Source organism: Strix aluco, chromosome Z, assembly GCF_031877795.1.
Source record: "Strix aluco isolate bStrAlu1 chromosome Z, bStrAlu1.hap1, whole genome shotgun sequence".
In the NCBI taxonomy this organism is placed as follows: Eukaryota; Metazoa; Chordata; class Aves; order Strigiformes; family Strigidae; genus Strix; species Strix aluco.
Genome location: NC_133971.1, coordinates 62,171,294 through 62,193,617, shown reverse-complemented (window position 1 = coordinate 62,193,617; position 22,324 = coordinate 62,171,294). Strand labels below are relative to the sequence as shown.

Here is a 22,324-nt window from a genome sequence, read left to right as displayed (position 1 = left end):
GTGCTCAGTTCTTTTCTTCTCTGCTTAGGTTTCAGTGTTGGGTTAAGCCTCTTCTTAGCACATCTTGTTCCTTAACAGTATACTTTCTGAACAGAGCTGATTCCTAGAGTGGGCTTGAACTCTTACCTTCTTTATCTATCTCCCTATTGCATTTTTAGATGTATCACTAGTTGCTTAGTTCATTGAAATGGATTGAAATGGTTTCCAGCACTCTGTTGATTCAGTCAAGGTTCAAAGATGTCTTTCCTTACAGTTGTGGCTCACCTTCAGCAGACCCATTGGCTGAGGCAATGGCATGTGGGAGTGTTACAGTGTCACTCTCCTATAATGTTCCCTGGTTGAAATTTTAGCCATTGTATTGAGTTGTGGTTCAGCTTCAATAAGCACTGAGCAGCCCCTCTGTCCTCTCATTACATACGTGATTCCTGAGCGTGTGCTTAATACACCTTCTGTACCTTTCATCTCTACAGGACTGTCATTGTAGTTAATTGATCAGTCCCACTCTATCCACATGAGAGTTTGTTCTGGGTCTGAAAGTTGTGGGCCTACTTCAACCAACTTCTCAGGTTTTTTTCTGGAAAAATTCATGTCATTAATAATCACTGCTAGCTAGTTTCAAAGGTATTGCCAGTAATGGTTGGCAATACATTCCTTGTATATTCCTGTTACTATAACTGTTATTGTATTAGTATTATATTTAACAATATTACTTAGGAGTTTCACATGAGGCCAAAGCCCATTGTATTAAACTTCCTATATATACACAGCAAGAGAAAGACCCTTCCTTAGTTTAACTCAGTATCTCTATAGACAAAACGTTAAGAAAAGTAGTGGTCTGGGCATGGTCAGGAGAAAGACAAGGCGACAGAGGCAAGACCTTCTCTAAATTATGCTATTTACTCTGTTTATCTCCTTTGCCAAATTCTCGCCAGTCTGATCTCACCCGAGATCTGCTGTAAGACGAAAGAAAAGGATGCAGTAAGACCTGACACAATACAAATCACCATGCCTCAAGCTACGCCTGTGCACTAAGTCCTGCTGCATGCACTGACTTTTCTCTGATAGATGCATCAGTAGGGCAAAAGCCCAGGTCTTTAATGTTGATTAGATATCAGTGGCTTTTAGGTGTTCCAATACCTTCAAGAATCTGGCCTTCAGGGAGCACAGGATCTGGAATTACTGATTGTCTCAGATATCAAGCTATTTGTTTAATTAGATGTATTTATGTATAATATAACACAGTTCATAAAAATACTGTTTGGTTTGGCTCACATTTGATAAGCTTCCCTGCTTCCCAGGGCAAAAAAGAAAAGCAAGGGACATTTCCATGCATATTATGAACATAGAGGCTCCAATCAGCATGCGGTAATTCCAAAGAGCATACTGTTTATATTTGAATTTAGCCTGTTAATCTTACATTTCTGACACTGTTTCTGCTCCTTTTCTTAGTCACTTCACTCACAAAATTATTTAGAGCTAGTTCTGTTAAATACTGACGTATACATTGTAATGCACTACACATTCAGAAAATGGGATTTCGGATATAGAAGATCAATGCTGGCAAGATACTGTATATTTTCTACTATCTCAAATAAACTACATGTAATCCCCTCTCCAAAACACAATGCAAATGCAGCTGAACCGGAAACTGGACCTGACATGACAGCTTCAAGACAGTCATTTTTCCTCCTCCATTTGCTTTCATAAAATGGTGTCCTAAATATTCTGCTTAGGGCTGCAGGACTGAACAGATAGTCCACTCTGCATGAGAAAGGGAAGCTCTCCTATATAAGCTAGAGGGCAGAGTAAATGTTTTGCTTCCCTCTCCCCTTTTACCTCTCAATAGCAAATGATTTATCTTCACCAGAGGCAGGAATCGTCTCTCATAAACTAACCTGAATTTCTGCCTGAGAGGAGCACAAGACAAAAAAGACATTAAGGAAATAACTAATATTCCCCATATGCCTTTGGATAGTAAACAATATTCACCAGAGTTTTAGAGACAGCAGTTCAGTCCCATCTCTTTCTGGAAGTGTTGTAATGCCCCCCTTCTCTCTCTTGTCATCTCTGCAGGCATGTACATATAAGCAGTGCTTTATTATGTGTGGAAACAAGGTGCCTCCCTCCAACGATTTCCAGTTTGAAAGACAAAATGTACTTCTGGTTTGTGACAAATATGCTCAGCAGAGGCAGTGGTAGAGTTGTGCTCACTCACACCTTCCTTGGAACCAGCTCAGACCAATACTCAGTCTTGATCCTGAAACAATACCAGTATCGTGAGGAGCAATCAGGGATCTGTCCCCTCTCTTCAGCACTGGTAAGGCCACATCTGGAGTTCTGTGTGCTGTCATGGGCTTCCCAGTACAAGAGAGACATGGACTTACTGGAGCAAGTCCATTGGAGGGTGTGAAGATGGTTAACGGACTGGAACATCTTTCACAGAAGGAGAGGCTGAGAGAGATGGAACTCTTCAGCCTGGAGAAGAGACGGTTGAAAGGAATCTTCTCAATGTGTACCAATATGTGTTGGGAGGAAATGACATATAGGGAGCCAGACTCTTCTCAGTGGTGCCCACTGACTGGCCAAGAGGCAATAGACACAAATTAAAACCATGAAAATCCATCTGAATACAAGAAAAACCTTTTCTAATATGAGGGTGGTGAAACACGGGAATGAGTTCCCCAGTGAGGTTGTGGGCTCTGTCAGTGGAGATATTCAAAATTTGACTGGGCACAGTCCTGGGCAGCCAGCTCTAGGTGACATGGCTTGAGCAGGGGTGTTGGAGCAGATGATCCCAGGAGGTCCCTGCCAATACAGACAATTCTGTGTTTGCCAGAATTCTACCACAGGGTTTCTTTAATCTTGAAAACATTTTTTTCCATACCTTTTATATGTTTCCTCTCAGGACTGTTTCCCGACCAATTCCAGCTGTAGCAAAGGTAGTGTTGATAAAACCAGGCTGGGGACACTGACAACTCTTGCAGAGGGGGGTTTCCATATTTAGAGTTGTGAGTGTGTATCTGCAAAGTCACTCCCATTATTCAATAAATATCAAGCGCAGCATCAGTCAGACAGATGAGGTTGTATGTGCTCAGAAGCCACCTAGTGCCATAGCTGCCATCCAACAAACAATTTGTGGACCATACTTCAACTAGATTTTGGGAAAGATTAGTTAAGGAGAAAGAAAAGCAACGTTTAACAGGAAACAGACTTCTCATTGTGCCCCCTCATTGTATATTCTCCGTGCTCCCTTTTCTGCTCAGTAGCACAGGCCAGTTTGGGACACTTTAAATTCAAGAGCAGCAAGGGGTTACCCAGAGTGTGCTTTGTTTGGCAATACAGATGATTTTTTTGTTAACTGACTTGAACCCATTGTCTGTGCCTCCCGCTCCCATACCCTCTCTCCTGTCCCAACCACCCTCATCCCCAGCCCAGCTCACCCTTTGCAGATCCCCTTACAGTCTTTGGGTTCATGAAGTACAAATTAGCATAATCAGATTAGCTGCATGGGATTGTTCAGCATGAAGCTGAAAAGGAAGAAAAATAAAAAGTGGTTCACAAAGGGAAGCCCTGAGGAGGGCAGAAGGGGGTGGTATTGCTGTTGTGCTGTGGTGCTGAAAACTTGCACCTGCATAGCAAGCAGGTCCTCTTCTCACTAAGGATTCTTAGATGGTATTCAAACATAGGAATTAATTGGGGGGAGGTAAGGAGGCAGAGAGGGATGACAGGAGAGCTGGGATGGAGAGGAAAGGGAGATTCTATTAATTGAATTATCTAGACTGGGAATGTATGGTTTGCCAACAGTGGAAAACATTGTTTCCTATTCATCACGGAGAGGAGATCATCTTGGTAATCTGGCCTATCAAGATAAGAGTTTTAGAGTGTCTGCAGGAGACTGATAAGAAACATGGTAGGAGAAAAGCAAACTGCCTAGGGGCAGGGGGGGTGGGTTGTTTGGTCTTTTCCTGGGCATTTTCTGTGGTGGGCTTGCATCACTGAAAGTAGTAAACAATCTGCTTGATTGCTTTAGTGCCTGCCCTAATTTCTCCTTTCTGCCCTTGCAGAACCCTCCCAGAAGACTCAAGACTCAAATCCATAGCCATAGGTTTTAAAAGCATCTGGGGGCTTTATATGCTTATATATTCAGGAACACAAGGTGGAATTACTTGAAGGTGCCTGTTTTTAAAAAAATCTTCAGATACCTTCCAAGGCTGCTTCCACACTGCCAGCTCTTCCAGCTGAATTCCCTGACCAGTCACCCTCATCTTTCTGAGGTATCTTAAAAGCATTCATGGACAGAGATTACAAGAAAAGCACCCCAAAAAGCAGTCACGACAACGTTAAAATGTTTTAAGTTGAACCCTCAAGATCAAGAGTCTTACTGACAGCCTTAGCCCTAGACTTTTTCAGTACTTCACAGAGTCAAGATAAAAGCAACAAAATGTCAGGATAAGTCAAGCTTTGAGGCAGTATATATGACAAGCCCCTGGTTATCTTGAATCTGCAGTTTTCAAGAAGAAATACTGTCTTTGGTTTGATTTACCTTAACAGCACATGGCAGAGAACTACTGGAAGTATCTAACTGATGAAGTTGCACTAAAAAGCAAAGAAACTGTTTTTACTGTAATTTTAACAGCATTTTAATTTATTTGACTTTAGAAATAAGCAATTAACTTAAAACTATATTGTTAAGGGAAATATAAAATGTATTTAGATAATAAAAAACATATAATCAGTGTTTGTCTGTATTGGTTCAAGCAGCCTATACTCTTGGGAATTGTTTGAAATTAATAGAAGCCACTATATCAGGTCTTTCAGAATTATCTAACTGGCAGTTTGTCTTACCTGTTAGATGTAATAGAAACAAGGTGGTGTTCTGTTTTCTGAAGATGATATATAGAAAAGTAATACAGAACTACAAAAAGAGTAGTGTCCATGCAGGTGTGTCAGACATGGAAGAACCATCCCACACACTTTCTCCCACTTTCAGTCACAATTTGTTTTGTTTTCAGTCTTGTCATTTTTATTTTTCCTTAGTCTGAAAGAAAAATAATTTTGATTTTAAATGCAACATTTGTGGTTTTCCCTTTGCATGTGACCTTAAGTGAACTTCAATATGGACTTCAAGAAGATGATAAGGGTAAGATAGACAGATAGAGAGATAGAAAGACATACATACATACGTATATATGTTTTCTATCTGCTCAGCCATTCAGTTCAAAAACAACAGGTAAAATTATTCTGCTGAAGTTACCTGCCATGAATTTCTCCCCTCGCTTCCAAATGTGAGAGCTGGGGAACACCCATTTGCATTCCACATGTCTATGCAGAAATGTGGCCTTTGAGACTGTGCTGTCCTGTGCCAAACACAGTGGGTGGGCATGTTCACCAGGCAGCAGCTGGCCACTCTTCTGTGCCTGAAAATGTAGGGAAAAGTTTGCACCATAGCTCAGGAGAAAGAACCAGAGCAGGCAGCCCCCTTCAACACTGAGTTCTTTCAGTTCCCATTGAAGTGGTGGGATCGTTTCCCACCCGAGCAGATTGTGCCAGCCTCCAACGCTTTTGGCAAGTCATACCTGCTGGGCTCACTTGCTCTGACAGGAAGTCTCAGCTGACATTTTGCCATTCAGTCCCATAGAGATCACGGCAGAGCCTCTTGGCAAGGCCAGATACTTCATTCTGAAACACATTGTAACCTACATGCAGTAAAACACCAGGTCACAGTCAGCCAGCCTGAGCTTCTGTGGTTAGCTAGGCCTAATAGCCTCCACTCAAGGCATTGTAGTTTTGTCTTGAGAGCCTTCGGGTCTTTCCAGTAAGTGTAAAGCTTTTTAAAGCTTGAATGTAATACTGTGTAGTCTTTAAGCTGAGAGAATCTCTAGCTTACGTTTTGGTTGGTTGTACATCTATGTAGCAGAGCACCGTAATTCTTCTGTGATTTGAAGTGAGATTTAATATTAGCTGCTCTTAGCCCTTCTCAGCTCCAGGACTGTGCACTGCTGTCTACCAGGGTTTGCCAAATACAGTCACCAAGAGAAAATCAATGCTAAATATTGTCTACACCCAGGGTTGGAGGCAGAACACCTCCCTAGAGACTTTTCTGACTGTGGGTCGTCATCCTTTAGCTTTCCATTAAGGTTTTAGCTACCTAAGAAAGAATCTGTCTTTAAGGTGGAGAGTAGGGAATTTCATAGAAAGTGAGCAATCTTCCCCAGGTCTGATGTATTCAGTGTTGTTCACTGTGCACCCAGTCAGCTGTAATGGGATGGAAAGGCATGGGAAACCTCTCCTGCCCTGTGCTTGTGAATGCTCTGCATTGCTTGCCAGCATAAAGTTGGAGACTTTGAGGCCCAGTGAGTCCATCCTGGTATTCACAGGAGTGTCACCAACTTCTTTCTGCCCTTCATCCTGAGCCAATTCTGTGCTATTTTGTGACATTGATGGTCAGCAGGGGAGATGTACCCACAGAAAGCTTGGTTGCTCTTTGCCTCTCTTTTTGGCTCTCATTGCCAGAGGGTTCCCTTTTCCAAAGACAGTCCCAAAAGAGGCTTATCGCAGGGTCCTCAGTTGTGCACTGTCAGGTCTGCAATCCGTGGCAGCAAAACAAACTGTAGAGGGATGGGATGTGCATTTGTTTGCACACATGGGAAGGGGGTGGGAGGAGAATACGATAGGATGAGACAAATTCTTTTTCTTATAAAGAAGAGCTGGACCAACTCGGAGTGCAATGAAAATGCTACCTGTGGCTTACGGGAGAACAACAATGAATAAATTCAACCAGATACATGTATTGGCCAGATATAGGGCAATCTCTACCTTCTGTAACCCAAATACTTGTTTGAGCTTCCTCCTCCACCCACCTTCTCCCCTCTGTTTCTCTCAGCACCTGCTGTATTAAAAATACAATTACACCCCTGAAAAGTGATGGATTTAAACTCTATCACTTTGTCAATGACCTTTAGATTTAAGATCGGCTCCCAAATGACCCCTGCCCCACAGGTCAGTAGTTAAGTCGCCCATTCTCTCCACCTCCTTTCATCACTCAGTCTTCAAAGAACAGAAGTCAGGTCTGCCTTGCTTACACTACTTTAGCCATGGTCACTGCATATCATTCCCTAGCAGCAAAGAAATTTGGGGGAGTCAGTTAGATACTGGAAGCTAAATTTCTAAATGGTTCATGAATTGTATGCCTCTGAAACACATCAGTCCTGCAGCTTCTGCTTCTTGCTCAGAGCAAGATGCTAGGATGGATCTTAGTGTCCTAAAACAACTCTGTTTTGGCATTTGATTTGGCTGGGTCAGGAATCCTGTGAGTCTCCCTCTGCTGTGCTCATTGTACCTTCCTCCTCCCTGATTTAGACTTAGTACAACTAACAGGGCTGCTGAGTACATGCCCCACCACAAAGTCTTCCTCAGCATGGGCAACACTCCAGAAAAAAACAAGGCACTATGCAGATCTAGGACTACGTTGTGCAGTGTCCAGTGCTAGGCACAGCGTGTTCACATCAGCCAGCATTTGAATCCACTGAATCTCAGACCAAAACCCTGATTGCAGACCTGCCCTTCTTCTAACCACAGGCTAGGCATCACTAGGATTCATGCATAAGACTACAGAGTCCTTGCAAGATACAGTTGCAACATATTTCTTTCCTTGCCCAACCCAAATATCCAACTTCAATTATATCCATAGCTACAAAGGAGATGCTGAAAAAGTGGACATGATGAACAGCATTCTGCACAGCAGGCTTGTTCCTGCTGATGCGTGGGTTACTTTTAAGGACAGTGTACATTGCACCTCTCCTGGCATCAGTTCTCTCAGATTCTGTGATAGCTGAAGAGTGGCACTTGTCTCCTAGCACCCAGCCTCTGAAGAAAGTAATCCTCATTTGACCTGAATTGTGGAGCTACATTCTTCTATGGATCCTGTTGGAAATTCCAAATAAAGGAATGTCTCACTGGGATTTCTGCATCACAAAGGCATGGGAGGACACCTCACACCCTCTGCACAGCTTAGAAGTACCATGGGTTAGAGGAAACCATGACTCTTTTAACTTTGCATCATGCCTTTTTGTATCAGGAGATACCAAAGGTGCTTCTAGAAGATACCACCTTAGCTGGTCTTCCTTGCAATATGGACAGCCATATCCTCACCAAAAAATTATAAAAGGGAAAAAAAGGTGCTATTCACACAACTCTATTTAGCACTGCTAATTACAACTAGGAGACTCAGTAGGGGCCTTAAGACTAGGGACATTTTTGTCATTTATACTAAGGTTTTGCCACTGCTGCAACATCTGTGAGACATTTTCAGCCAGCTCTAAATGACTTGGTACATCTACATGCCACAGGTCCCATTATCTCACAGCACAGCACCACATTAACATGACTATACCGTGCTCACTTCTAGAAGAGGCATTGCTACATGATCCTCAGCATACTAACTAATTTGGCATTACCTGCTGTAAGCAGAAGGTTCTCTCTAAGGTGGCATTGCCTTGCTTAGTATAAATACATATTTTGAACCTCACATTTGCTGATTTCATGACTTTTATATATAATCTCTTGAGATGATACCTTTCTCAGCCACATATTTTGCAGAAATCCATTTCTTGGTGTATCATAGAGCAGTGTCAGGGTTGTGACACATCCAGTTAAGCATGAAACTGAAAATGGCCCTGTGTCCCAGCTGTTTCCCATCCTTTCCTCACCACTTCTACATCTGTCATCCTAGTTCTTCCTCTTCCTCTCCCAGCCTCATATTCAATTGGGGATTAGGTTGTTCCCACCAGAAAGAGCAGCTTTATATTCTAAGCTCCCTTCAATGAGTTTTTATTTCTGAACCTGGACTGCAGTCCAAATCTGTAGGTTGTGCCTATCTGAACATCTCCAGATAACAACAGACTCAATTCAGAGTCCAAACTAATACTTTAGGGTGACTTCTGCTTTTTAAAATGCACTTGGTTAAAATCTTTTGAATTGTGAATATTTGAAAGACAAACACAATAGTGTTGCACAATGAAATTTTATTTACCTGTCTTTTTCAAAAGCTGGTCAAAATCTTCTTAACACATAGACAAATACAATTCAACCAACAAGTGGAAGAAATCATAATAAACAAAGAATCCCCATCATTCTTCATCATCTGACAATGTTGTTTCTAACATCAAGACTCTTGTGTAAGTGCTGAACAGTAGGATGATACTCTACCAGAAATTACGTTGCAATGTTTTTGGCATCCTCTACCAAGTGGTATGCAAATGTAAAATGAAATTTTCGAGAAGTTTAAAAAGACAAAGATTAGTTTCTTGAATAATTTATTTGGAATATATTAGATATTAAATAACATCATATAGCACAAAATGTGACCAGTTACACTGTATTTGTTCATGATCATACAGATAAGAAATCCACAAAACACAAAAGAAACTTGACCCCCACAAAAAATTCTTTGGTAGATAGATCTAGTGAAATACACACTGAACATGAGAGTAGGGAGCTCCTAAATGGAAAGGAGAACAAAGAAAGCATTGATACGAATCAAAGCAGTAACAGGAAGGGAAGCTTTTTAAGATAGAAAATGGAACAAACAGGTTACAAAATTGCCAGGTTTTCTTTCCCCTTCCCTGTACAATAACTCTGCTCACAAGATGTTTTGGCTTGCCTTGGTGACATGTGTTCCCTAGGATAGCAAGTGACTGATAGACCAGATAGCACCACCATACCTTGCCCATAATTGCTCTGATTTACTCGGACTAATTTATCCTGCTGTAACTCCCAGCAAGTCAACAGAAAGCTGGGAGGAGCACTTGGCTCTTTACCTTTGAGAAACTGTTCAGAAGAGGCTGTGACTGCATTCAGTGACATTAAAGTGGGCAGAGACGGGGAGGAAGCAGTACTGATTTCATGAACCGTGCAAAAGATGCTTAGTGCATTTCCACTCAGCTGCTCTCCAGTGCAGTCCTCAGCCCTGACAGCTCAGAATGCAGGGATAAGCAAATTGAAGATCAGCAGTGTTCAGAAACAAAATTAAATCACCATGAACTCCTTTGGTTTTTTTTTAAATTTTTGTCAAAATCTATCTACTGGCACACCTGTACCTTACAGCACCGGCCCTGGACAGGGTCAGCTGTGTTCCTGTCAGACCTTGGTCTTTGTCAATGCACAGGACAGCCCAATACACAATTAGCAGAGCAGGCCCTGGCATCCTTGGTGCACCTGGTGGTTGATGAGGCTTTAAAAGGCAGCTTAGCTTTAGATGCCAAATCCTCTCATGCCTGTACGTGTTACGTGCACAAACCCTATCTCTGCTTCCTGAAATAGCTTATTGCTACATGAATAAACAGAAAACAGAAAACAGCCCAGGGACATGCCTTGGCACATGGGAGCTCCATTTCTTTACCAGTGGTGAATAGCTGTCTTTTCTAAGCATTGACATGTACCTTGGGCCACATGGAAATCGAAAGTGGGAGCAGGATCTGACCAGGAAGCAGTTCTACTTGAACCTGGTGACATTTTTTTCTGTTGCTCTAGGCAGCTTTAGAACTTGCATGAGCAGTCCAGACCTTTACTGGCACAGATTATAACTCAGTCAGGAAATCAAATTGATTTGTGGGCAACAACCCACAAGGGTCACCTTCATGAAACCTCTTTTCATCCTGCTTATAATCTAAACACCTACGGCATGGTGGTTAGCATTCCCTACAAAGAACATAGTGAATCAAGCAGAAGACATTTACACCCATTGCTTCGTCCTTGCTCCATCAGCCCATTTGGGATAGTGTCCAGATGGAGGAACCTCACCGACAGCAAGTGAAAGCAGGGACTTTAGAGACAGTCAGCTGGGTACACAGGCAGCATGCCCCTAGTCTTGTTCATGGTCTTGGTACACTATCTGGGGCAGACAATCCAAGCATCACAGCACCAGGGTCTTACAGATGACAGCAAGTATGTGTGCAGCTCAGTTCTGCCTCCCACGGTAGCAAAAGCAGGGCTGGTTCAGGAACTCAATGCCCAAGACCAATGGCACACAGCCCTGTGCCAAAGGGGCACCGCAGTGCACCAGTGGTGCATGTCCAGCACCTTCTGCCAGGCTCAGACATGCTCCAGCTGCTTCTGCACACTGGCACGGGAAGGGGAACTGCTCACTGGTGTTTCCATGAAGGTTTTCACACTACATCATTAAGGACTTTCTCCTGGGACCTCCCTCCCAAAACAAGAGCTGCTACAGCTGTTGAGGAACAAAGACGTTTAGGCACCAACCTCTTTGATGGGCTTTTAAGGCAGCTGGAACGTGGCTGACCACCTTCATTCACATGCACACTGTCACTACTACAGAGGAGGTTTGTTCTGCATATTGAAACCACTGAAACTCATCTATGACTATGTCTTCTTTTATTTTAAAGCACTTTTGCTTTAACCTAATGTTTAATTTTGCTTAATAGCATTTAATAATCCCTGGCACTAAAGATCTGTCCAGTCTGATGGAGAAAAGTGTAGCTAGGTTCAAGGGCTAGGACCTGTATTTTCAAGAAAAAGAATCAAGCTGGAAATAAGATTCATAGGCTCAAGAGTGAGTGCAATTAGCTCCTGGAACCACTGGTGGAGGACTGTGGCAAATACCACATCTCTCAAAACTTGCAGTAGGAGGACTGTAGCAAATACCACATCTCTCAAAACTTGCACTACTGACATCTGTCTTGGACAAATTTTGTGGTGAGCCCAGTGGTGTTTCCTTTTCTTGAGCTCAGTAGTGTTTTCTTCAAATAACATGTGAGAATAATCTCTTTCCCTGCCAGAAACACTGGATGAATTTCTATGGCCTGATTTATGGAGGAGATGAGGGCAAAAGGCCCTTTTGGCTTTAACTCTGCCATGGCAGCAGTGATTCCTTCCCAGTTCCCAAGGACTGCAAGTTCTCTGTCTACTCTTCCAGGCTGTTGGCTGACAAAGGATTTCCTTTGCTGTTAAATAAAAATGTATACCATATAAAACAGTAATAAATATAAATAAATAATCACAATACATAGAGGAGCAACCCATAGATTCTGCAAAAAGAGGGGGATTATCAAACTAACACCAAGACTGCATGTCTCATTGGCTGCTAGGGAGATGATGTCTCTGACCAACACTCTACTATATTGCTGCTCATGCCAGGAGAGGAAACACCACAGTTTTCGATCAGTGTCAGCTCCTCCATGCTTTGCAAGCTTGGGGCTTGCTGGAAGAACCCCAGGATGCTGCCCCGTGCTGCCACTGCCGTATGCTGCAGGCCTGGCTCTCCCAGGACCTTGACAAGGAAGTTGATGTATCTCATAGCTAACCGGAGTGTCTCATTCTTGCTCAGTTTCTTGTCGGGTGGGTGGGTGGGAATGAGTTTCCTCAGCTTGGCAAAGGCGCTGTTGACATTTTGCTGCCTCCATCGCTCCCTGGTGTTGGTGAAGATCTTCCTTGTCATTCTCAAGGTGCTACAAAGCAAAGGAGATGGTGAGTGAATGCTAGGCACCCCTGGCTTTCACACAGGCTGCTTGCTGCTCTGGGGGCACTGTAACCTCTGGGCCAGCAACAAGCATGCGGTGGTGGTGCCAGGCATTTCTAATTTTTGCCCTATGTGGCTGATGCCTTTGTCCTGCTTGTCCTGCACAGATTCACCCTAATCCCTAAAGTCATGTCCCCATTTGCAGCCATGATGATAAACACTGCAGCTGCAACCAGATGCCAGAGTCCAGTAAGGGCTTCACAAAGGAGTAAATGGAGTTTAATTTCCTCATACAACCATTTGATGCTGCTATGAGACCAGCTTCTCCAGGCTCCTGAGAGTTCCCCTGCAGCAGAATTCCCAATAGCCAATGCATTAGACATCCCACCAGGCTGTGTGAAGGACACCCGGTCACTTTTTATGGGCAAAGGCAGGCAGGCCCAGGGTGGAACAAATCCATGCTTTCCCAGACCCAGTTCACACCTTCTTTGGGACTGCTCCCAGCTGGCCCAAGCTTGGTGACTCATGGCTGGAGCTAAGCCAGGTGGGCCTTCATCATGGGCCTTCAGTGAACAGACAGCTGACACTACAGACACATGTGATTATGGTTATTTCAGGAGATTTCTCCAGGGATGCAACAGTCTGGTTCCCTGCCCAGCCCACAGTGACTGCCCACTGCTGGTGGCAGAGACTCTTCAGTCTGATCCATTAAGGCTTCTGCTTTAGACTCTGAGAGCTGCCAAGGCTGCAGAGGGTAAGTGTGATTGTGCGATGCCTACAGAATGTGCAGGCATCCCAGCCAAAATGTCAATATGTGTTACCTGTCCACCCTGCCTCACAGAGCTGAGCAGCAAAGGGCACCCAGCTCCCAGAGCAGACCTGGCAATAGAAGAGCATTCTGCAAGGGGTGCACAGTAATTTTAAATGTCATTTACCAGAAAGGTTGTCAAAAGCTCTTGGGATTTCCCTAATGCTGCTCCCACCACCTCTGGAAAGAGTCTTCCCTTCTCTCCCACAGCCCTGCAGGAGACACTCACACTCACTTCTTCATTTCTGAAGCTGCTTTTTATGCCAACGGCACACTGACAGTTAGAGCAGGGAAAAACTATCCACAGCCAAGAGACTAAAGGACAAATGTTTCCACTTACCCTCTTATGCATGTGAAAACCTCAGCTTTTTATATTCATTGGCAAGCCCATCTTTACAGCAGTCCCACGGGGGACTGGGGAGCAAGGGGGACAGCACCCTTCAACTCCAGAAAGAGGAAACTTTGAGGTGACAGCCTAGCTATGATCCCGTGTCCATGTGAAGCAGCTTCATACCATGCAAGACACTTGGGGTTCACCAAAGTACATGGTAATAGTCTGGGTGAATAAAGAAATGCCACTGTGACTCGGAGGTTAATTGGGGTGCCCTGGCAGGGAGACCAGACATGCATGGCAGGCGGGGAAGTTCCCTTCCAGCTCCTTCAAGTCCCAGTCCAGCACTGAGGACAAATCACCAGGGAAACATAGTTACAGCATTGTAAATTGTCAGAGCCCTGTTCAGAAACCTTGGTCAGAGAAACAGCTAATACAGATGCGCCCATGTATACTATATATGGCTGCGCTCATGCTATCCATACCTTGCAGGCTCCTCTCAGCTGTAGCCTTTACAGAGCTAACACATTTCTATTTTGGTAGAAGTCTGAAATTACCGTTGTAATTTCTGTACTCTTGTAAAGGTCCAGTTGTCTACTCTGCCTTTAGGGGACGAGAAAGTTACCTCATCAAAATGTTCTTGCTTCATGAGAGGCTCGTTTAAAAAACAAACCCTCATATTTCAGGTTACTGAGAGGTTTTCATATTTTTTGTAGACTTACTTTGAGACCCATTGCTTGATCTGAATGGGGATTGTATTGCTCTTTTTTTTAATTATTCTCCTACTCAATGTCTTACTTTTGTTTTGTGCTATGGGAACAAATCTGCTTGGTACTTTGCACCTACTTGAAACAGCTCCCATGTAAATTTTTGGCAAGAACACTGCTGTGTGAGTGATACAGACTTTAAACACTGAGTTCCAGAGCTCCTCTGTACTGCAGCATATTCACTCCCCAAGGCAAAACTTTTGCCTTTACAGTTTTATTCTTCCAAGAAGCTGCTTGGATCCATGTGAAATTCAGCATGCCACCTGCTTCTCTCTCTCTCTTCTGTTTTTGGTGTTTGTGGGTTTTTTTTAAGACAAATTTATCAGTGTACTAAAGCGGGGGGGGGGGGGGGGGGGGTGTTTTATAACATAGGGAAAGTTATTAGGGCTTCCTTGTTTCTTCTAATGGGCCAGATGGATAGTATTTTGCCAGGCCTTTCAGTCTCTGCACTCTAATTCTGGTATGTGGGTCAGGGTTTGCTGGATGCCTGTCTACATCTCAGCTACAAATACCAACAGAGGGTCTACTCCTTCTCTTTCTACTGCTGCACAGTCCCCAGTGCAGCACTCCAGGAAGGCAGGTTAGCATCCAGCCCTGGAGCTGTGAACATGTCATCTTGTCCTGTTAGTGGTATTATTAGTGGAAAAATAACCCCAGTCTACTCCTTCACACCATGCTTTCTTTGTCCCTCTTGCCTCTGGAAAGGACAATACTACATTTGTGGTCACAAGCCTTGTCAGCAAACAGATGCCTCTGTGAGACCATCTTCTGCTTTATACTTCAAAAACATGTGTTTGTATTTCTGACATTTATTCAAGATCAGCAAACAACAGACAGTTCCTTCCGTCTCCCAGTGTCTCCTCTTGTGCTGATAGCTCTACTGGGAACTTCATTTCAGGTGTAATCCACCTCCTAATCTCTCCACCTTTAATTTCTCTCTCCTTTTCCCCTTTACTGGTCTGGGTTTCCTGTTGTTGTGCTCAAAGTTTCAGCTAGAAACATAAGATAAGAATGAGCCTGGTCCAATCCTGCAGTAATGTTTCAGCACAGCTTCTTTTCTCATATTGTCACCTACACATCCCTCAAGTTCTCTGTAACCACAGCACCTTCCAGTTAAAATGCAGCCAGTTTACTGGTAAGAGATCTGATTTCCATTCCTTTTATCTCATTCCCTTCCTCCTCTTCCCTCCTTCTTTCTAACCCTCCCCAGCAAGCTTCGCTTTCGATACGGTATTACTTGCAGCTTCAGGTCTTTGCTAATGTTGCACAGCTGAGCGATGTATTCTTTAGCTTTCTCTGGTGCACTGTATAAAATATGTATTGTCTGGTGGCTGTGTTCAGTTTATAGTCTGCTGGTCCATTTTAAATCTGTGCAGAAATCACCTGTTTGTACATATCGTGAACAGTTAAATTGTATTAACCTGCAAGCCTGAATTCTGTGCTTTCTGGTCACCTTCCCTACCCACAGGTTTACAGTCCCACATTTAGCTGACAATAAAGAAGCCCAGGAAGACAGCAGCTTCAATTCAAGAGGATCACTTCTGGTCTCAGGAATGTAAATCTGGAGAGTTACACCATTTTCAATGGAAGAATTACTTTGAAGGGCAAAATGTTGCCACTGAAGACAGGATTTAGCTCACATCAAGAGGACATGTCCAGAAGTACTAGGTAAGTGCAGTTTCATGAGCTAAGATCCACATTCACAGTGTGTGAAAAGAGTTGAGCAAAGAAATAACCCCAGCCCAGCAGTGAATCTGTTTCAACAGCCAGAAGGAGAAAAAACAAAATACCACCACCCACCAAACAGATAACTGAAGCTATAACTGAACTGCCTATCCCTTTGAAAAATAAAAAACCAGGGGGTGGAAAATACTGGCTGTTAATGCAGCTGCAAGTGTCACCAGACAAAAAACTAAACAAAAGAAAAGATGAAGATCTCTCCCTTGGTAGCAGCAGTTCTCACAGCGTCTCTATGCAAGAGCCATTCAGGCAATGCAGGCGGCAGCAGCAGCAGAGCAGCTTAGGCACAAGCACCATCTCTGCTAGGACATTCCCCAGCAAAAGGCCCCCAATCCAGCGGTTAATGTGTGAGGGCTGGCAGGGGACTCACCAGTTGCCCAGCACTTAGTCATAATTAGCAGGCTGCTATTAAATAAAGATCTTGGATGAGAAAGTTCCTCCCTCAAGTTATACCTTTGACCTGGGTGAAGTTAAATCCATGTTGAAACTGGCCACTGGAGACCTACTCCTGCAAATCTTAATCGGAGAGCAGATGCCTGCTGCCAGCAAGAATTGGAGTGCTTCTAGTAAACCTGCAGTGCCACGCTGTTACTCTGTGGGGGAAACCCAGTGCCTGGTAAAACTGGTTATTTAACACATTGCATTGGATTTTGTGAGGTCCCTTCAGCCCTTAAGTAAATGGCAACAGAAGAGCAGATGGTGCCTGTTTTCTGTATCAGGCAGGTGCTTGTGAGCCTGATCTATCACAGGGAGCAAAGATTCCACAGCTATCACTCCTTGCTGCTGTGTTTTGTTCACTTTGCATCAGTGTGATCTGGAGAAGAGGAGAAAGAGGAAGTTCATTGTTTACCTCTTTGGTTTCATGCGAGCCTCAGAGCACGGGACTCAGATTCATGCAAAGGGAAAGACTGAGCATGGATGTCACGAGACATTACGCTGCCTATCCATAACATGACTTTTTTTTTTTTTCCACCACCTGGAAGGAATAAGCTCAAACTCTTTGCAGCTGAACCATGTGCTGTTTGCTGCATGGTTGCCTGGATTGCAAGGACTTCCTTTAGGTTGGGAGGGTAAGGAACAGGACAGGGGACAATGCATCCCAGCTTGACAGCTTGCAAGAGGAGCAGCACACCTCTAGGCCTGGGCTCTTCCCTCCCAGCTTTCCTCAGCCCCCTTGCCCCGTCAACACCTTCCTCTATCTTGGTGCTATACCCGTCCCCAAGTGCCTCCCAGCTGAAATCCCACAGGCGCACTGGTGGACAAGGACACAGAGAGAGAGTGCAGTGCAGTGCAGTGAGCTGAATGCTGGGCTGGCAGTCAGAGAATTGAACTTCTGTCCTCATTTCTGCTGTTCATCTCAGGCAAATTTCTTTTCTGGTTTTTTGGTTGTTTTTTTTTTTTTCTCCATGTTCCTCCTGACTGTAATTAGTTTGTCTCAGCTGCAAGGTTTGTGGAAAGGAAAGCATTTTTGTGCTTATGTGACAGAGCAGCCGCCAACACACAATGGCCCAGCCTTGCTCGACATTGATAGGTGCCATGTTTGTGTAATGAAAGAGAAGAGCCTCTCCCATCACTTGCAGGGTGATTCCTAACACCAGCAGTGAACTTCATTTTATGTCAGATAAGATGTGGGAAGAGGAGCTGCTTCAGGAGTAAACAAGGGCTCCTTTCACTGCCTCATGCCTCTGCTGGAAGTGTTATCTGACAATCATACTGCGGTACAAAGTACAGCAGAGCAGCAAAAGAGCTATAAAAAGAAGCCAGCACTGACAGACTGATTTACCTTTTTTTAGAGTCTGTAAATCTGGGACAAAATGCACATAGTGGAATCTCTGCGCTGGGAGCCCTCCTGTCTAAGGGGCAGAATTTACAGAAACTCTCACAGCTATGCTGTGCTCTCATGGAACCTTTAGAAAAAGGAAATTGCTGGAGTCTTCAAAAGCAACTGTGTATAGGTCTCAAGCTTAAGTCAGCCTTCATGTTTGGCAATACTAGTCTATATGTGATGACAAGTTTTTCAGTTGACCCAGGGTTGCTTAGCTTTGTAATCTGGTTGCCCTCCTAGAGGGTGCAGATCTTCAGTGGGGAAGAGAGCTAGCTGCTTTCTGAGAAATCAGCCTAGCCCACAGACTTCATATCCTGGACACCCTGGCATCATGTCCCCTAAGGCTGCCTCAGGAAATGTAGGTCTGTAAAGCAATGGGCTGCCACCCAGCAGGTATTTGGGAAAGCACAAAATGTATGTTTAAGAACTTACCAATAGCGATGACAAGGTTTACTCAAGGAAAGGTTTACTCTGCCCATGGCAGTAGTTTTGGGTTTTTTTCCCTGTGGCTCTCCTCTTGTCAATGCTTTTTATGTTCATTTGCAGTAAAGTTGAATTATACCACAGCTCTGCAAAAAACAAAGAACCCACTCATGGGCTACAACAGCTTTAGCTAAATGGAGGTCTAGTGTATTGACATGGACGTGACGGCTTGCAAAGCTGGGAAAGGAACACTCCGCCAGGAGGTTTAGCCTTTATTCACTAAACTTGCACTAGTGTTATTTTCTGTTCAGGAAGATCTGAGAGTCTTTCTTGGAAAAGTGCTTCTCTGTCCCGGTCCCTTCTTCAGTAAGGCCTTCTTGCATCAAAAGTCTGAACTACAGTTCAGTGGGTTTCCTTTAAAAACAGTCTCTGACAAATTAACTTCCCAAATACTACATACAGACACTATTCTGGTCCTTCATGGTGGTCTTCCGGGAGTTCTTCAGGGACTCATTTCTTCCAGACGCAGTGTGCAAAACCCTGTTCCACACAGATATTTGCTTCCACCTCGTTAAAGCACTCATTCCTACATGTCTCTCTCTGCACCTGCCACTATGAGGCAGTAAGGTAGCTGTTAATAGCAGAAAAGCGTCCATTTGCTTTAACTTCCTTGCCGTGTCAGCATATGTAGCAAAGTCCACATCCTCCTTACTGAAAATCTCTAAGGAGGGAGGAACAGATGCTGCACGTCTTACAACTTGGCAAAGACCGGTCTGCAGCAGCTCACACTGTTACAGGAGTTGTTGGGAGCAGAGAAGGGAAAATTCATGCTTACAGCATTTGCATTTGCATCAGAGGGAAGGGCAGATTTCGTATTACATTTGAATATGACCCCAATATTTGCTTTTGCATTTTATCCAGGTCTGCTCTGAGACTGATAGTAAATCTCTCTGTGACTTCAGCAAAAGCAAGACTGAAAGTTTGACAGTATCCTAATAGTGGCATGTAGTGCCCTGTCTTCCTACCAAACACAAGTTAAAACCAGTCTACTGACCACAATGGCATCACCCCAGGAATTAATTGGGTCTGCTGTGAGTAAGACTAGAGGTCACCATAAGCACAGAGAACATATCCACCACAGCAAACTGTAACTTCCAAAAGCGTGATATAAACCACTGCAAGACAAGGACCACAATCCGGTTTTCCCCTAAAATGTCATGCCACTAACCACTGTGGGGCTACACTTGATAGAAAGATCAGCATAAAGATCATCCCTGCTTCAACCACACTTTCTTGGGCACCTGCATGTCATCCCCAAGCCTCCTACCTGGCATACTGACTCTGTGAGCAATTCATTTCTTGGATCAGCTGCTCATATCACAACTACTTTAATGATTTATGTAAACAGGCAGTAATACCAAGCTGCATTTATTTTAGTTATTTTTTTGTGAAACAATATAGAAATGCATGGTGGAAAAAGGTTCTAAAAATCAAATATTGTCCTATACTTTTGTATGGAAATCACAAAGGATAGAGACAGCTACTTCAGACAAATGCTTGTTTTACTGCTTAACTTTCTCAGGCAAATACAGCTTTATGCAGAAGACATAATATATATTATTGGAAATATAAACATGTTATAGATTGGCAGTTTCAAAAGTCTTTTTAAAAATCTGAGACTATTATTTCCTGGCAGAACTGAAATTAATAAAATTGCTAAGCTTTTTCTCCTAAGTGAATTATGGAACTGAGCAAATTTCAAATACCTACGTATTTTACATATGCATCAGCTGTAAGACAGACAACCAATAAAGTAGTGGGGATATTTTTAAATATGTGAGTTTTGGAATTTAAAACTTTCATCTTTACCTGTTGACACTGTCATAGAATTTCCACACAGTCTAGTGCATAAGCATTCAGTAAAGTCTAACAAATGCATGATTTTGCATATTTTGCAAATAATTTGTTTTAAATATCAAACACCATTGAAGAATTCTGTTAAGTTTTAGTTCTAAACTCAGTTCATGATGCTCTGTGTAATCATTTCGCACCAGTGCAATAACTGATTTACTGCACTTTGCAGTGGTGTAAGTGAGTTTGACTAGTGTGTAATTATACAGTTATGATGTAAGAAAATCTAGGAATAGTAGGAACAGTGATTTTAAAATCACATTAGCTTGCTCCACATATAAGCATCAACATTTCTTTCAAAAGTAGTGAAACCAATCAATAATTTCTCCTGACATGAGGTCTGATTCACTGAGTCTCTGCAGATACTAAGAAATAAAGTCCAGGCACAAAAGTAGGGCAACGTGGTTACTTTGCTTGATTACATGCAGCCACCTGTAAGTGACCGTTTCTGTAACTATTCTGTTTGTCAGATCAGGTGCCTTACTCTTTTTGATGACAAGATCCAGGAGTGCCATAACAAGAAATAAAAATCCACTGGATCATAAAAGGCTATTGCAGAAATTCCTTCCTTTAAGGATATTCCCTGCTCCAAGAGGAAACTTTGGCATTCCTAAGACAGTTGCAAGATAAGCTCAAAAGACGCAACGCTGTAAAGAGAAGAGGCCATTGTCACTTACTTTTCTGGTCACAAGTGCTTGTGTTTCTTGAAACCTGGTCAGCAGGCGAACAGACAGCAAAACCAGATGATTGCTATTTTTCTTTCCTCACTGTTCTCGCAATGCCTGGCCACAGAGCTTGCTCTCGCTGGAGTCAGCCTAGCGCTGGTCCTGTCTGCCTCATTTATAGAGTAGCAGGTCCTTTGTCTGGCGCGTGTCACCACTAGTCCTAGCAATCCAGGGATCTTGTTTTGCATCTCCCAGGAGATTCTCTCTATCCTGCCTTTTCTTTTCTCACCACATGCCCTCTGCCCTTTTCTGAGGCTGGTAGCTGAGACCATGCTTACTAGCCTTAGAGCTGCTCCAGTTAGGTCAGGTGCACTTTGCAGGAAAGCATGGAAGCTGCTCATGGCAAGAATCGAATTTTTCTTTTTTTCTTTTTCTGGAAGGATTTTTTTTAAAATTTATTTAGTCAGCTCTGAGCTTGTAAATGTTTCCAGAGACAGAGATGCAGTGTTCATTCAAAAGCCAGCTTTAAATATGACTCAGTACTGAGAAACAGGCTGGTGTATTTATTGTATTTCTAAGCAGGAGATTCCCTCTTTGCTCTGACAGTAAGTGCAGTGTGGGGGTGGGGGTGACCTTGTGCAGGCAAATCGATCCTGCACTGCCTTTTTTGGTGAAAGCTCCCTTTCACTTAAGACTCACAGCTAGCAGGTTGGAGGATAGCTATAACTGCTGCAGTCCCAGCCCTCCCTGCCCCAAGCCCTGCACTGGCCCTTTGACTGAGTCCACGTGACAATAAGAGGCTGCAGGTGTGAATTCACACATCTACCAGCTTGCCCTTCACTTCAGGGACCACATAGTGCACTAAGGGTAGGTTTAATTCATGCTTCTACAGCAAAGATGAGTCAGCTCCATACCCCTGTGGCTAGGATGCAGGGTTGGTGAAACAGAGACTTCTTTCACTGCTGCTGGGGTGGTCCCAAAATTTCCTCTCAGCTCAGGAACAACAGGCAAGCAAGCTGACATCTGACTGCAAAAACCAAAAATTGCAGATTAACACCATCTCCACCACTGGAGCACACGCTTCTCTGTCCATGACAGAGATCGGTCCACCCAGACTCACCCTGCCCCTGGGTAACAACTCTTCATAGGTAAAATACTGGAACAGGTTGCCCTGTGGTAGATGCCCCATCCCTGGAACATTCAAGGTCAGGTTGAACAGGGCCCTGAGCAACTTGATCTAGTTGAATATGTCGCTGCTCATTGCAGGATGGTTGGACTAGATGATCTTTGGAGGTCCCTTCCAACACAAACTATTCAATGATTCTATGATTTTATGAAAACAGTCACAAAATTGCCCCAGGCGTAAGCCAACAAGGGCA

The 22,324-nt window shown here is 43.6% G+C and overlaps 1 protein-coding gene across 2 annotated transcripts; it reads right to left on the bottom strand.

Annotated features, from left to right (window-relative positions):
• Positions 1–9,074: 9,074 nt before the first annotated feature.
• Positions 9,075–21,974, bottom strand: TAL2 (TAL bHLH transcription factor 2). Of its 2 annotated transcripts, none has more exons than XM_074812580.1 (2): positions 21,860–21,974; positions 9,075–12,464 (listed from the first exon to the last, which is right to left on the bottom strand). In XM_074812580.1, exon 2 carries the CDS (start codon positions 12,452–12,454, stop codon positions 12,101–12,103), a length of 354 nt encoding a protein of 117 aa, XP_074668681.1. In that variant the 5' UTR covers positions 12,455–12,464; positions 21,860–21,974; the 3' UTR covers positions 9,075–12,100. The 2 variants fall into 2 exon arrangements, with proteins under 2 accessions (XP_074668681.1, XP_074668682.1); XM_074812581.1 differs by lacking the exon at positions 21,860–21,974 and adding an exon at positions 20,958–21,039.
• Between the last annotated feature and the right edge of the window lie 350 nt (positions 21,975–22,324).

Bases quoted from the DNA above. Each gene is read 5' to 3' on its own strand.
- TAL2 (XM_074812580.1), bottom strand. From the start codon at position 12,454: ATGACAAGGAAGATCTTCACCAACACCAGGGAGCGATGGAGGCAGCAA.